This window comes from Crinia signifera, chromosome 2, assembly GCF_055691185.1.
Source record: "Crinia signifera chromosome 2, ASM5569118v1, whole genome shotgun sequence".
In the NCBI taxonomy this organism is placed as follows: Eukaryota; Metazoa; Chordata; class Amphibia; order Anura; family Myobatrachidae; genus Crinia; species Crinia signifera.
In genome coordinates, this window is record NC_139218.1 from 207,834,174 (window position 1) to 207,847,820 (window position 13,647).

The 13,647-nt window shown below is 43.0% G+C and overlaps 1 protein-coding gene across 4 annotated transcripts in view; it reads right to left on the reverse strand.

The window, feature by feature from the left end:
- Window positions 1-8,875: 8,875 nt before the first annotated feature.
- Window positions 8,876-13,647, reverse strand: part of STPG1 (sperm tail PG-rich repeat containing 1) — a 68,564-nt gene continuing 63,792 nt past the window's right edge. For all 4 annotated transcript variants that reach the window (XM_083173616.1, XM_083173613.1, XM_083173614.1 and 1 more), the window contains one exon: window positions 8,876-9,626. In XM_083173616.1, coding sequence (XP_083029742.1) covers window positions 9,553-9,626 — 74 coding nt within the window. In that variant the 3' untranslated portion in view covers window positions 8,876-9,552. The remainder of the gene's footprint in view (window positions 9,627-13,647) is intronic.

Sequence of the window (13,647 nt, forward strand, 5' to 3'; positions counted from 1 at the left end):
GTCACATTTTCTGCTTGAGAGACAAATAAACATACCACTCAAAATAGTTAATAACTAACATAGACCATATGTCTACTTTATGTTTCCATCATTATTTCAACTTCCTTTTAATTTTTTTGGACACTAGGAGGCTTACAATATGAATAGCAAATTCTCAAATTTTCAAGAAAATTTCAAACACTGATTTTTTTAGGGACCAGTTCAGTTCTGATGTGACTTTGAGGGACTTGTATGTGAGACACCCCCATAAATGATGCCATTTCAAAAACTGCACCCCTCACAGTATTCAAAACAGCATTTTGGAAGTTTGTTAACCCTTTAGGTGTTTCACAGGAATTAAAACAAAGTGTAGGTGAAATTTCAAAATTTCATTTTTTTTGCAGATTTGCAATTTTAATACATTTTTCTAAGGAACACAGTACATTTTACTAGAGAAATGTGACTAAAAATTGATTCCCCCAATTCTTTTGTTTTCATAAATATCCGATATGTGGCCCTAGTGTGCACGTTGACCAAACCACAGGCTTCATAATAGAAGGAGCACCTACTTGATTTTGGAGCCTCCTTTTTATGAGATTATTTTTTAGGCACCATGTAGGTTTCTAGGCACCATAAGATGCTAAAATTTAGGAACCCCCCCACAAGTGACCCCATTTTGCAAACTACACCCCTCAGGGAATTCATCTAGGGGTATAGTGTACATTTCAAACCCCCAGGGGTTTCACCAATTGTGGTACAACTGGGCAGTGAAAATGAAAAATTACATTTTTTACACAAAAATGCAGTTCTGGCTCAAAATTTTTCATTTTCAGAAGGTATGAAGGAGAAAAAGCACCCAAAATCTGTGCCCCAATTTCTCCCCAGTACGGCAATGCCTCACATGTGACCAAAAAATACCATTTGGGTGCATGGCAGGACTCAGAAAGGAAGGAGTGATTTTTGGATTTTGCAGCTCAGATTCTGGTGGAATGTTGGTGGGTGCTATGTTGCATTAGCAAGACCCCCCAAGCACCAATACAGTGGAACCCCCCCACAAGTGACCCCATTTTGCAAACTACACCCCTCAGGGAATTCATCTAGGGGTATAGTGTACATTTCAAACCCCCAGGGGTTTCACCAATTTTGATACAACTGGGCAGTGAAAATGAAAAATTACATTTTTTTACACAAAAATGCAGTTCTGGCTCAAAATTTTTCATTTTCAGAAGGTATGAAGGAGAAAAAGCACCCCAAAATCTGTGCCCCAATTTCTCCCAAGTATGGCAATGCCTCATATGTGACCAAAAAATACCAGTTGGGTGCATGGCAGGACTCAGAAGGGAAGGAGTGATTTTTGGTGGTGGAATGTTGGTGGGTGCTATGTCGCATTAGCAAGACCCCCAAAGCACCAATACAGTGGAACCCCCCCACAAGTGACCCCATTTTGCAAACTACACCCCTCAGGGAATTCATCTAGGGGTATAGTGTACATTTCAAACCCCCAGGGGTTTCACCAATTTTGATACAACTGGGCAGTGAAAATGAAAAATTACATTTTTTTACACAAAAATGCAGTTCTGGCTCAAAATTTTTCATTTTCAGAAGGTATGAAGGAGAAAAAGCACCCCAAAATCTGTGCCCCAATTTCTCCCGAGTACGGCAATGCCTCACATGTGACCAAAAAATACCATTTGGGTGCATGGCAGGACTCAGAAGGGAAGGAGTGATTTTTGGATTTTGCAGCTCAGATTCTGGTGGAATTTTGGTGGGTGCTATGTCGCATTAGCAAGACCCCCCAAGCACCAATACAGTGGAACCCCTCCACAAGTGACCCCATTTTGCAAACTACACCCCTCAGGGAATTCATCTAGGGGTATAGTGTACATTTCAAACCCCCAGGGGTTTCACCAATTTTGATACAACTGGGCTGTGCAAATGCAAAATTACATTTTTTACACAAAAATGCAGTTCTGGCTCAAAATTTTTCATTTTCACAAGGAATGAAGGAGACAAAGCACCCCAAAATCTGTGCCCCAATTTCTCCCGAGTACGGCAATGCCTCACATGTGACCAAAAAATACCATTTGGGTGCATGGCAGGACTCAGAAAGGAAGGAGTGATTTTTGGATTTTGCAGCTCAGATTCTGGTGGAATGTTGGTGGGTGCTATGTTGCATTAGCAAGACCCCCCAAGCACCAATACAGTGGAACCCCCCCACAAGTGACCCCATTTTGCAAACTACACCCCTCAGGGAATTCATCTAGGGGTATAGTGTACATTTCAAACCCCCAGGGGTTTCACCAATTTTGATACAACTGGGCAGTGAAAATGAAAAATTACATTTTTTTACACAAAAATGCAGTTCTGGCTCAACATTTTTCATTTTCATTAGGTATGAAGGAGAAAAAGCACCCCAAAATCTGTGCCCCAATTTCTCCCGAGTATGGCAATGCCTCATATGTGACCAAAAAATACCAGTTGGGTGCATGGCAGGACTCAGAAGGGAAGGAGTGATTTTTGGTGGTGGAATGTTGGTGGGTGCTATGTCGCATTAGCAAGACCCCCAAAGCACCAATACAGTGGAACCCCCCCACAAGTGACCCCATTTTGCAAACTACACCCCTCAGGGAATTCATCTAGGGGTATAGTGTACATTTCAAACCCCCAGGGGTTTCACCAATTTTGATACAACTGGGCAGTGAAAATGAAAAATTACATTTTTTTACACAAAAATGCAGTTCTGGCTCAAAATTTTTCATTTTCAGAAGGTATGAAGGAGAAAAAGCACCCCAAAATCTGTGCCCCAATTTCTCCCGAGTACGGCAATGCCTCACATGTGACCAAAAAATACCATTTGGGTGCATGGCAGGACTCAGAAGGGAAGGAGTGATTTTTGGATTTTGCAGCTCAGATTCTGGTGGAATTTTGGTGGGTGCTATGTCGCATTAGCAAGACCCCCCAAGCACCAATACAGTGGAACCCCCCCACAAGTGACCCCATTTTGCAAACTACACCCCTCAGGGAATTCATCTAGGGGTATAGTGTACATTTCAAACCCCCAGGGGTTTCACCAATTTTGATACAACTGGGCTGTGCAAATGCAAAATTACATTTTTTACACAAAAATGCAGTTCTGGCTCAAAATTTTTCATTTTCACAAGGAATGAAGGAGACAAAGCACCCCAAAATCTGTGCCCCAATTTCTCCCGAGTACGGCAATGCCTCACATGTGACCAAAAAATACCATTTGGGTGCATGGCAGGACTCAGAAAGGAAGGAGTGATTTTTGGATTTTGCAGCTCAGATTCTGGTGGAATGTTGGTGGGTGCTATGTTGCATTAGCAAGACCCCCCAAGCACCAATACAGTGGAACCCCCCCACAAGTGACCCCATTTTGCAAACTACACCCCTCAGGGAATTCATCTAGGGGTATAGTGTATATTTCAAACCCCCAGGGGTTTCACCAATTTTGATACAACTGGGCAGTGAAAATGAAAAATTACATTTTTTTACACAAAAATGCAGTTCTGGCTCAACATTTTTCATTTTCATTAGGTATGAAGGAGAAAAAGCACCCCAAAATCTGTGCCCCAATTTCTCCCGAGTATGGCAATGCCTCATATGTGACCAAAAAATACCAGTTGGGTGCATGGCAGGACTCAGAAGGGAAGGAGTGATTTTTGGTGGTGGAATGTTGGTGGGTGCTATGTCGCATTAGCAAGACCCCCAAAGCACCAATACAGTGGAACCCCCCACAAGTGACCCCATTTTGCAAACTACACCCCTCAGGGAATTCATCTAGGGGTATAGTGTACATTTCAAACCCCCAGGGGTTTCACCAATTTTGATACAACTGGGCAGTGAAAATGAAAAATTACATTTTTTTACACAAAAATGCAGTTCTGGCTCAAAATTTTTCATTTTCAGAAGGTATGAAGGAGAAAAAGCACCCCAAAATCTGTGCCCCAATTTCTCCCGAGTACGGCAATGCCTCACATGTGACCAAAAAATACCATTTGGGTGCATGGCAGGACTCAGAAGGGAAGGAGTGATTTTTGGATTTTGCAGCTCAGATTCTGGTGGAATTTTGGTGGGTGCTATGTCGCATTAGCAAGACCCCCCAAGCACCAATACAGTGGAACCCCCCCACAAGTGACCCCATTTTGCAAACTACACCCCTCAGGGAATTCATCTAGGGGTATAGTGTACATTTCAAACCCCCAGGGGTTTCACCAATTTTGATACAACTGGGCTGTGCAAATGCAAAATTACATTTTTTACACAAAAATGCAGTTCTGGCTCAAAATTTTTCATTTTCACAAGGAATGAAGGAGACAAAGCACCCCAAAATCTGTGCCCCAATTTCTCCCGAGTACGGTAATGCCTCACATGTGACCAAAAAATACCATTTGGGTGCATGGCAGGACTCAGAAAGGAAGGAGTGATTTTTGGATTTTGCAGCTCAGATTCTGGTGGAATGTTGGTGGGTGCTATGTTGCATTAGCAAGACCCCCCAAGCACCAATACAGTGGAACCCCCCCACAAGTGACCCCATTTTGCAAACTACACCCCTCAGGGAATTCATCTAGGGGTATAGTGTACATTTCAAACCCCCAGGGGTTTCACCAATTTTGATACAACTGGGCAGTGAAAATGAAAAATTACATTTTTTTACACAAAAATGCAGTTCTGGCTCAAAATTTTTCATTTTCACAAGGAATGAAGGAGACAAAGCACCCCAAAATCTGTGCCCCAATTTCTCCCGAGTACGGCAATGCCTCACATGTGACCAAAAAATACCAGTTGGGCGCATGGCAGGACTCAGAATGGAAGGAGTGATTTTTGGATTTTGGAGCACAGATTTTGGTGGAATGAATGGTGGGTGCTATGTTGCATTACCAATACAGTGGAACCCCCCCACAAGTGACCCCATTTTGCAAACTACACCCCTCAGGGAATTCATCTAGGGGTATAGTGTACATTTCAAACCCCCAGGGGTTTCACCAATTGTGGTACAACTGGGCAGTGAAAATGAAAAATTACATTTTTTTACACAAAAATGCAGTTCTGGCTCAAAATTTTTCATTTTCATAAGGTATGAAGGAGAAAAAGCACCCCAAAATCTGTGCCCCAATTTCTCCCGAGTATGACAATGCCTCATATGTGACCAAAAAATACCAGTTGGGTGCATGGCAGGACTCAGAAGGGAAGGAGTGATTTTTGGATTTTGCAGCTCAGATTCTGGTGGAATGTTGGTGGGTGCTATGTGGCATTAGCAAGACCCCCGAAGCACAGTGAAATGATGAACCTAATAATCCATAGATGTGTGGTATATTTTAAAACACTCCTTTATACATAGGCCGGGTTTGTCGGGGCAAGTTTCACAGTGGAAAATAGTTTCCTTTCTTATTCCCTTTTTATAGCAAACTTTGCACCTTTTTTGTGTCCTGCCCTTTCTTGCAGTGGAGGGGATTTCGTTCGGAAAATGCTGCCCTGGTACAATACGGGGGCCAGTACTAGAAGTACTGGGGCCCTCTGCCTGCTGGTTCCCAAATACTAGGCCCTTTATGACTTCCTCTTGAAAGTGCATAAATGTCCCCCTCTGGCCGGTAGAACGGAATAGCACGTAAGCGTTATACAGTGCCATCTGGATGATATACACGGCCAGCTTCTTGTACCAGATTTTTGTTTTCCGCAGGGCACTGTACGGCTTCAGTACCTGATCTGAAAGATCCACTCCGCCCATGTACCTATTGTAATCCAGGATACAATTAGGTTTTGAGGTGTGGGTACTGGTACCTCGTACAGGGACGGAGGTGGTACTGTCTCCGTGAATTGTTGTCAGTATAAGGACATCCCTCTTGTCCTTATATTTGACCAACAACATATTTTCGGTGCATATTCCCCTGCTTTCACCCCTTCTCATTACTTGGGCAATGTGCGTTTTTGGGAGTCCTCTTTGGTTCTTGCGCACAGTACCGCAAGCTGCTGTACCTCTTGAACCAAGGGCCTTAAACAGGGGGATGCTAGTGTAAAAGTTATCCACATAGAGGTGATAACCTTTATCCAGGAAGGGGTGCACTAAATCCCAGACAATTTTTCCACTAACACCTACGAGGGAGGGGGGGCATTCTGGCGGTTCAATTCTTGAATCCTTCCCTTCATATACCCTAAACCTGTGAGTGTACCCTGAGGTGCTTTCACACAGCTTATACATTTTTATGCCATACCTTGCCCTCTTACTGGGAAGGTACTGGCGGAATTTAACCCTTCCTTTAAAATGTATAAGGGACTCGTCTATGCAAATGAATTTATCTGGGATGTACATCTCTTCAAATTTGGCACTGAAATGATCAATGACCGGCCTGACTTTGAATAGCCGGTCAAAGGTGGGATCATCTCTGGGTGGGCACTGTGCATTATCGTTGTAATGCAAAAATTTAAGGATCGTCTCAAATCGAGCCCGGGGCATGGCCATACGGTAAAATGGGGTGCTGTACAGAACATCTGTACTCCAATATTGCCTAATTTCTGGCTTTTTTACTATGCCCATATGAAACACCAGACCCCAAAACGTCATCATCTCTACTGCATCTACAGGGGTCCACCTAGCAAATGATGACGTGGGGTTTTGAGCAATAAACTGCTGGGCATATAAATTAGTTTGGTCCACCATTAAATTTATAAAATCATCAGAGAAAAATAATTTGAAAAAGTCAATTTCTCTGAGACCTGTGGAATCAAATTGGATTCCTGGCATGGCCAAAAACTCAGGAACCTGGGGCTCAAAATTGTCTGGTGGTGGGGTCCATACGAGATCAATTATTGGGGGGTGGGTCTCAGCTGCTCTACGGGGGCGTCTTTGAGGGGGTCCCTCATCACCAGAGGAGGAAGAGGAGCTTAAGACAAATCCTTCAAATTCCCCGCTTGCATCACTGGCTGTGTCAGAGTCAGAGGCAAGCATGGCATATGCCTCCTCCGCTGAATACATTCTTCTGGATGACTGGGATGACATTTGGGATGACATTTGGGATGACATTTTTATTTTTGTGTTACTGGTAGTGAAATGTTTCAACACGTGTATAGTGTAGGGGGGGGGTACAAACTTTATTTCAACCCGGGGGGTATGTAGTGTGTAGTGTGTATGTAGTGCAGAAAAAAAAAAAATACTGTATACAAAAAAAAAAAAATTGAAGGGGTTAAAAAAAATAAAAAATTGAAGGGGTTAAAAAAAAAAATTGAAGGGGTTAAAAAAAAAAAAAAAAATGTCCTGCGCCAAAAATTGAGCACAGATGTTGGTCAGTAACGTCCGTCACTGAACAGCGCTCAAAGGCAACAGGAATTTGATCAAAAAAAAAAAAAAATAGATCAACCCTGTGCCGAAAAAGATGATCAGTGATGTACGTCACTGATCAGCGCACAGTGGCCACAGGACACCCACAAAATCACAGTGTGTGTAAAAAAAAAATTAAAAAAAGACCCCACAGCACACACAAAAAAAAAAAAGGTGATCAGTGATGCGACACTGATTACCAGTGAGGGGCAGCAGGTGCACAACCTTTGGTGCAACTGACAGTGCAACTGGCAGGTATATATAAAAAAAAAAAAACCTCTGCACCCCCAAAAAGTTGCTGATCACCTCAGATATAGTGATCAGCACAAAAGGCGGGGGCAGCAGACACAAAATTTAGCACTCTCTATCACTATCTCTCTCTATCTCTCTATCTCTCACTATCTATCACTTTATGACACTGCAGCAGCAGCACTGACAGTTATATATATGAAAAATAACCCCTGCACCCCCAAAAAGTTGCTGGGGGTGCACAAAAGGGGGGCAGCAGACACAAAATATAGCAGTCTCTATCACTCTCTGTCACTATCTCTCTCTATCTCTCTATCTCTCACTATCTATCACTCTATGACACTGCAGCAGCAGCACTGACAGGTATATATATATATATAAAAAATACCCTGCGCCCCCAAAAAGTTGCTGATCAGTTAATTTATACTGATCAGCACAAAAGGGGGGGCAGCAGTCAGTTATATAAAAAATATATAGCACAATCTGTCACTATCTCTCTATCTCTCTCTATCTCTCTCTCTCTATCTCTCTCTATCTCTCTCTATCTCTCTCTATCTATAACTCTATTACACTGCAGCAGCACAAAATATAGCACTCTCTGTCACTAGGCCTCTCTATCTCTCTCTATCTCTCTATCTAATAACTCGCAGCAGCACAACACAGCACAACACAGCACAGGATGTCACAAGAAGAAGCAAGATCCAGGCAGTGATCAGGTAAGTATTTAGCAAGTTCTGGTCAGTAAATGGCGACAGCTGGGCACGGTGACCGCACTGCACGCTATTCCAGACCGGAATGGCGTCTGCAGTGCAGTCACCGTTAGTTTAAACCCCCCTCCATGGCTGTGATTGGTCCGTCGGTCCGACGGACCAATCACGGCCTTTGGGGGCGGGCGGGGTGAGGTGGGGTGACACCAGTGTCACCCTTACACCCCGCGGTGATTGGTGCTGTACTTTACAGCACCAATCACCTCCGATCCCGTGTCACCGGCGAACGTTATTCGCCGGTGACACAGAAAACGCTGTGAATGGCTGTTCACACTGAACAGCCAATCACAGCGATCGCCGACGGGGGGGCGGCATCGCAGCCCCCCCTGGGCATGCAGGGACATGTCTGCTGTCAGGGACAGCAGACATCGTCCCTCTGTCACTGCGTCTCTAGACGCAGTGACAGTTAGAAGTCATGACGTATATATACGTCATGTGTCGGGAAGTACTTCCCGGCCATGACGTATATATACGTCAAATGTCGGGAAGGGGTTAATTTTATTCACTTACTGAGTTCATTAAAGCGCATATCAACCAGTTTGTAGTATATTCTATGATACAATCTGTAGTTTATTAGCAGGAATTCCACAATCAATTTGGCAATTGGTTAATCCTTATACTGTATTACTGTATTTTAAAAATGGCTCAAGCATTAGATCTACCTACTATTACATGAATTACAATTTACACATTATTTTGAATATAATATTAAGTTAACAAATCCTTACAGATAAGATAAAGAGAATTGCGTGTGGCCAAGCAACACTCAATCATGATATATAAAAAAACTATACAAATATAACAATGTCTATTGTAACAAACTGTGGACAATCCTCAGAAAATAGCTGCTTTTCCATTTTTTATTTTTCAGTATTGGATCCCTTAAGCAAGGATGTACCTTGGTAAGGGGAAAAGCTTCTTAGCTGTTCGGAGCTTGGCTTGATGATCCCGGACCTATTCAAATTATTTATGGCCAATGAAAAGGCTAAGTTCCAATCATAACATATATAGGCAAACGTAAGTGAATCCTTTCTCTTATCACAGAACTGACACCATACTGATACTATAGGGCACCGTGATTCAAAAAAGTATGAGGACCACTGCCATAGGCACAAAACAATATACAGCCATGGAGGTTTAGTATTAATAGATTGCTCAGTAAAACTTTAATAGGACTGTACTTGAGTTGTTCTCTATCAGAGCCTTGCTTTGTTAGCGACTTTGTTAAGCTGGAATCCATTTCTTGTCATTGTTGTAGAGAAAAGACTGTTTTGCTGGACGGTCAGGATGATAAGCACCTTTTGAGAAAAAAATGATCGTTAATATACTGTATGGTGTAGATAACTCTTCTAGATGGATCAGTGACAGATTGGAAAGAAAATTAAATAAATAGTAGAAACGGTTCCATCTATATTTATTTTATTTTTAATTCCATTTCCGACCTAAATAACTTTGTTTCACACAGACTACAGATTTGGTACTTATAAAATTAACAACACATTCTAAATGTCTGATTGTCAAATAAAGACATCTACACTTTAAAAGCACACATACCCCACTATAAATGGTATCAGCTATGCCTAAAGTTATAATGAAACAGCATGAATATAACATTTTGTACACACAGACCACCAATAGTCTTCTTGGTATTCCACATAAGCCTTTGTCCTATATGTATGTATGTATGTATGTATGTATGTATGTATGTAATAAAATTCCCATCCCCCACCTCTATCTACACAACTCCACTTCCCAAGAGCAGATAGTGCTTTACATTTTAACCAGACATTTATTTATAGTAAAGGATGTTTGGAAGGAAAGGGGCGATGAAGGTCTCTTCAAGAACCTCACATAGCCACCTGCTGTGTTAAAAACTATTTTTTAAGTACTTAACTCTCTACTTTTGTTTAAAAAAAAAGTCCTCAAAAATATTAATATTTTTTATTACAAAATGAAGCACATAATAGCCAATTAAACCTAATGCAGTATAACTTTACATATTACATATAACACAACTGTAAAAGGCCCCCATACTCGATTTGGGCTGATTTCATCCGTTCCCAACATGTGAAGTGTGATGTCCCCTCAGGTCCGTGCTCATTGGACCTGAGTCAGAGGCCGGACCAGCATGCAGGGAACAGGGGTCCTGATGGATCCCATGTGACCATGCGGGTGGCTCACGGGTGATCGGCAGGCCATACATTGCTGTGAGAAATCGCAGTAGTGTATGGCCAGCCTAATGTGGGGTACACACCAGGACGACCCGTCAGTGTTTCTTCCGACCCGCTCACGATGACGCGGGGGGCATGACCCGCTCACGATGTGCACCGTGAGCGGGTCCGGTCCGATGGCGACCCGCACCCGGGAGTATGGTCGTTTCCAGATCCTACCTGCTGCAGGTAGGATCTGGAAACGACCATACTCCCGGGTGATTGGGCCCTTCCAGGACAGAAAAGGGCCCAATCACCACACAATCTACATCCAATCAGTCGGAATTGGATCTAGATTGATGGGATTGGACCCTTGTCGACCTGGTGTGTACCCAGCATTAGGGTTGTGTCTGTACTTAAAATATTTGTTTTAAGAAATATACTTTTAGGGACTGTTTATGAACATTGGCCCTTAATCATATCTGATCGCAGTACACATTTGTTCTCAAAATGGTCAAAACCATGTGCACTGCAGGTGGGGCAGATGTAACATGTGCAGAGAGAGCTAGATTTGTGTAAGTTATTTTGTTTCTGTGCAGGGTACTGGCTGCATTATTTTTACACTGCAATTTAGATTTCAGTTTCAACACACCCCATTCAAATTTAAGTCTCTGCACGTTACATCTGCCCCACCTGCAGTGCACATGGTTTTTGCCCATTTTGAGAACAAATTTGTACTGCAATCAGATCTGAATAAGGGCCAATGTTTGTCTTTCTGTACATTCTAATCTGGTACCAACCAAAAACCTCCCAGAAACACCACGTGGCACTAAATAAAACATAAGATACAAATAAAAAATGTAAATAATTTATTACATGAAATAATACAATTAAAATGGTTTGTCTCATGGGCACTTAAATTCAATGCATATATTTATAATACTTACTAAAAACAATATAAGTATTCAAGCTGTCTATGGTACATTTATCTGTACATACAGCAGGTCTACTATATGCTGTGATAAATGGTTATAGCTTCTATATTGGAGATAAATTGGGAACAGTCAAAGTCACAGAGGTAGCGTAGATTTTGGTGTGATGTTGTTTATAGATCAGGAAATGCTGTGGATTACTTAATATTGAAACAGCTGTGCATAAGTCTCACCTTGTAGGCAATCGGCACAATCAATGGTGCAGTATCCACTGATATTATCCTCCTCCATATGCACATGGGCTTGATGGAAAGTAGCGGCCAGTGCCACTGCTGGATATATAATTGGAAGCAGCCAATACCAGTGGAGTCTCAGCTGCTTCGATTGTTAATAGCACAAAGATGCTGCACAACTGGAATTCTGGATTGGGTACTTGTGTAGTTTCACGGCGGCAGTTACATAGTCAGCGTAGTGTCCCTGTCAGAATCAGCGTAGTGTTCCCAGGTCCAGGGTAGTCAGCTTGTGTCTGCGACTGTGTGTACGTTCACGCCTAAACGGAGCTTACACAGTTAGCATAGTCAGTCAGCGTTACGCAGTTATTGTAGTCAGTCAGCGTTGTGTCACCGCTTATTACATTGTGTGGGAACCATTGACAATTTTTCCCCTGCCTGACATGACAGGTGTGAATGTGTTCCTGAAACACCCCCACTATCCACGTCAGCCCAAAACTTGGCGAGGGGACGCGGTACGCGTCCTCCCGACCTGTTCACAGCCCCACTATCCACATCGGTGTTAGGATGATTTTCTAAAGTGTGGCGAGCGGTTGCGGATAACTTGACATGTATTCTGCATGCACTCGCCACGCTTTGGGCTTGTTTTACGTGTCCCCTCGCCACACTTTATAAAATCAACTCCACGCCGATGTGGATAGTGGGGGTATGAACAGGTCGGGAGGACGTGTACTCGCCGTGCTTCGGGCTGATGTGGATAGTGGGAGTCACTTGCCAGTATGTAATATGAAGCACTGGCAAATGTGTCCTTTATTGTGCATGAGACGCACTTGCCATCTCCCTGAAGCGGACTTGGGCAGGGTTGCCGTACCCGGCCGCACAAATTACTGAGACGCACAAACGTATGAGACGCTTGAGCATCTCAGGCAGATGGATGTCCTCTCCGCCGGCACCCACATGATTGCCTCTCCACCGACGTCTGCCAGCGCAGGGGATCTGGTGGTTACCAGCACTGTGTGAGAGGTGCTCACTAGGCTTGTCAGGGACACTGGGGACAGAGCTGCAGCTCGCAGGGACAGTACGGTGACTATGCTGCCTGATGGGGACACTACGCTGACTATGCAGGGTTGTCACTTGGACACTACGCCAACTACGCTAGGCTGCCATTGTTCTACGCTGACAGCATAGCGTAGCCTGCCGCAGTGAAACTACACAAGTACCCCGGATTGTAACAGCTGCCGCTGGTTGGAGTCATCTTGGCTTAGCCAGTCTGCAGCAAATGGAGGCAGGTGATTACCAACCCATGCTCTGGAGAGCTCTATAATAATAATCTCTGGCCAGGAAGGTAACTCATCAGTGCTTTGTAGTATGCAGGAGTAGGCTCAACCACCAATATATAGGTTACGGGTATAAGAGCTTCACTTCTAATGCTGGGTACACACCTAAATATTTAGCTGTCCAATCTATCAGGTGGAATCAAAACTCTGGCAATATAATTGAGCAAATAACAATCAACATTTGCTCCAAAATGCTGAAAAAAGGACAATGGTTGCTCAGACAAATTACTTAAATCTGTCTGATTTAATAAAGTTATAAGGACAAATTTCTTGTCCGTTTACCAGCATTTGGGAGCAAATGGTGGCTTAATTACATTTAAAGATTTGTGTTCCCACCAGACAGATAAATCTTTAGGTGTGCACCCAGCTTTAGGGTCCTTAGGGAGCAAACCTCAGTATCGTTATGCGTTTTACCACACACAGCGCGGGTTTTTCAAAAAGCCACCCGGTGTGTCGATTCTATCTCTGACACTTTGACTGTTCCCAAATTATCTTCAATTTAGAAGGATTGGCCAAGGGCTGAATGCCTAACAGGTTAACTAAAAATATACAGGCTTGGTGAGCTATAGCCATTTATCACAACATATACTAGACCTGCTGTATTTACAGATACTGTAAAGATACCTTAGATAGCTTGAATACCTATATTGTTTGAGTAAGTATTATTATA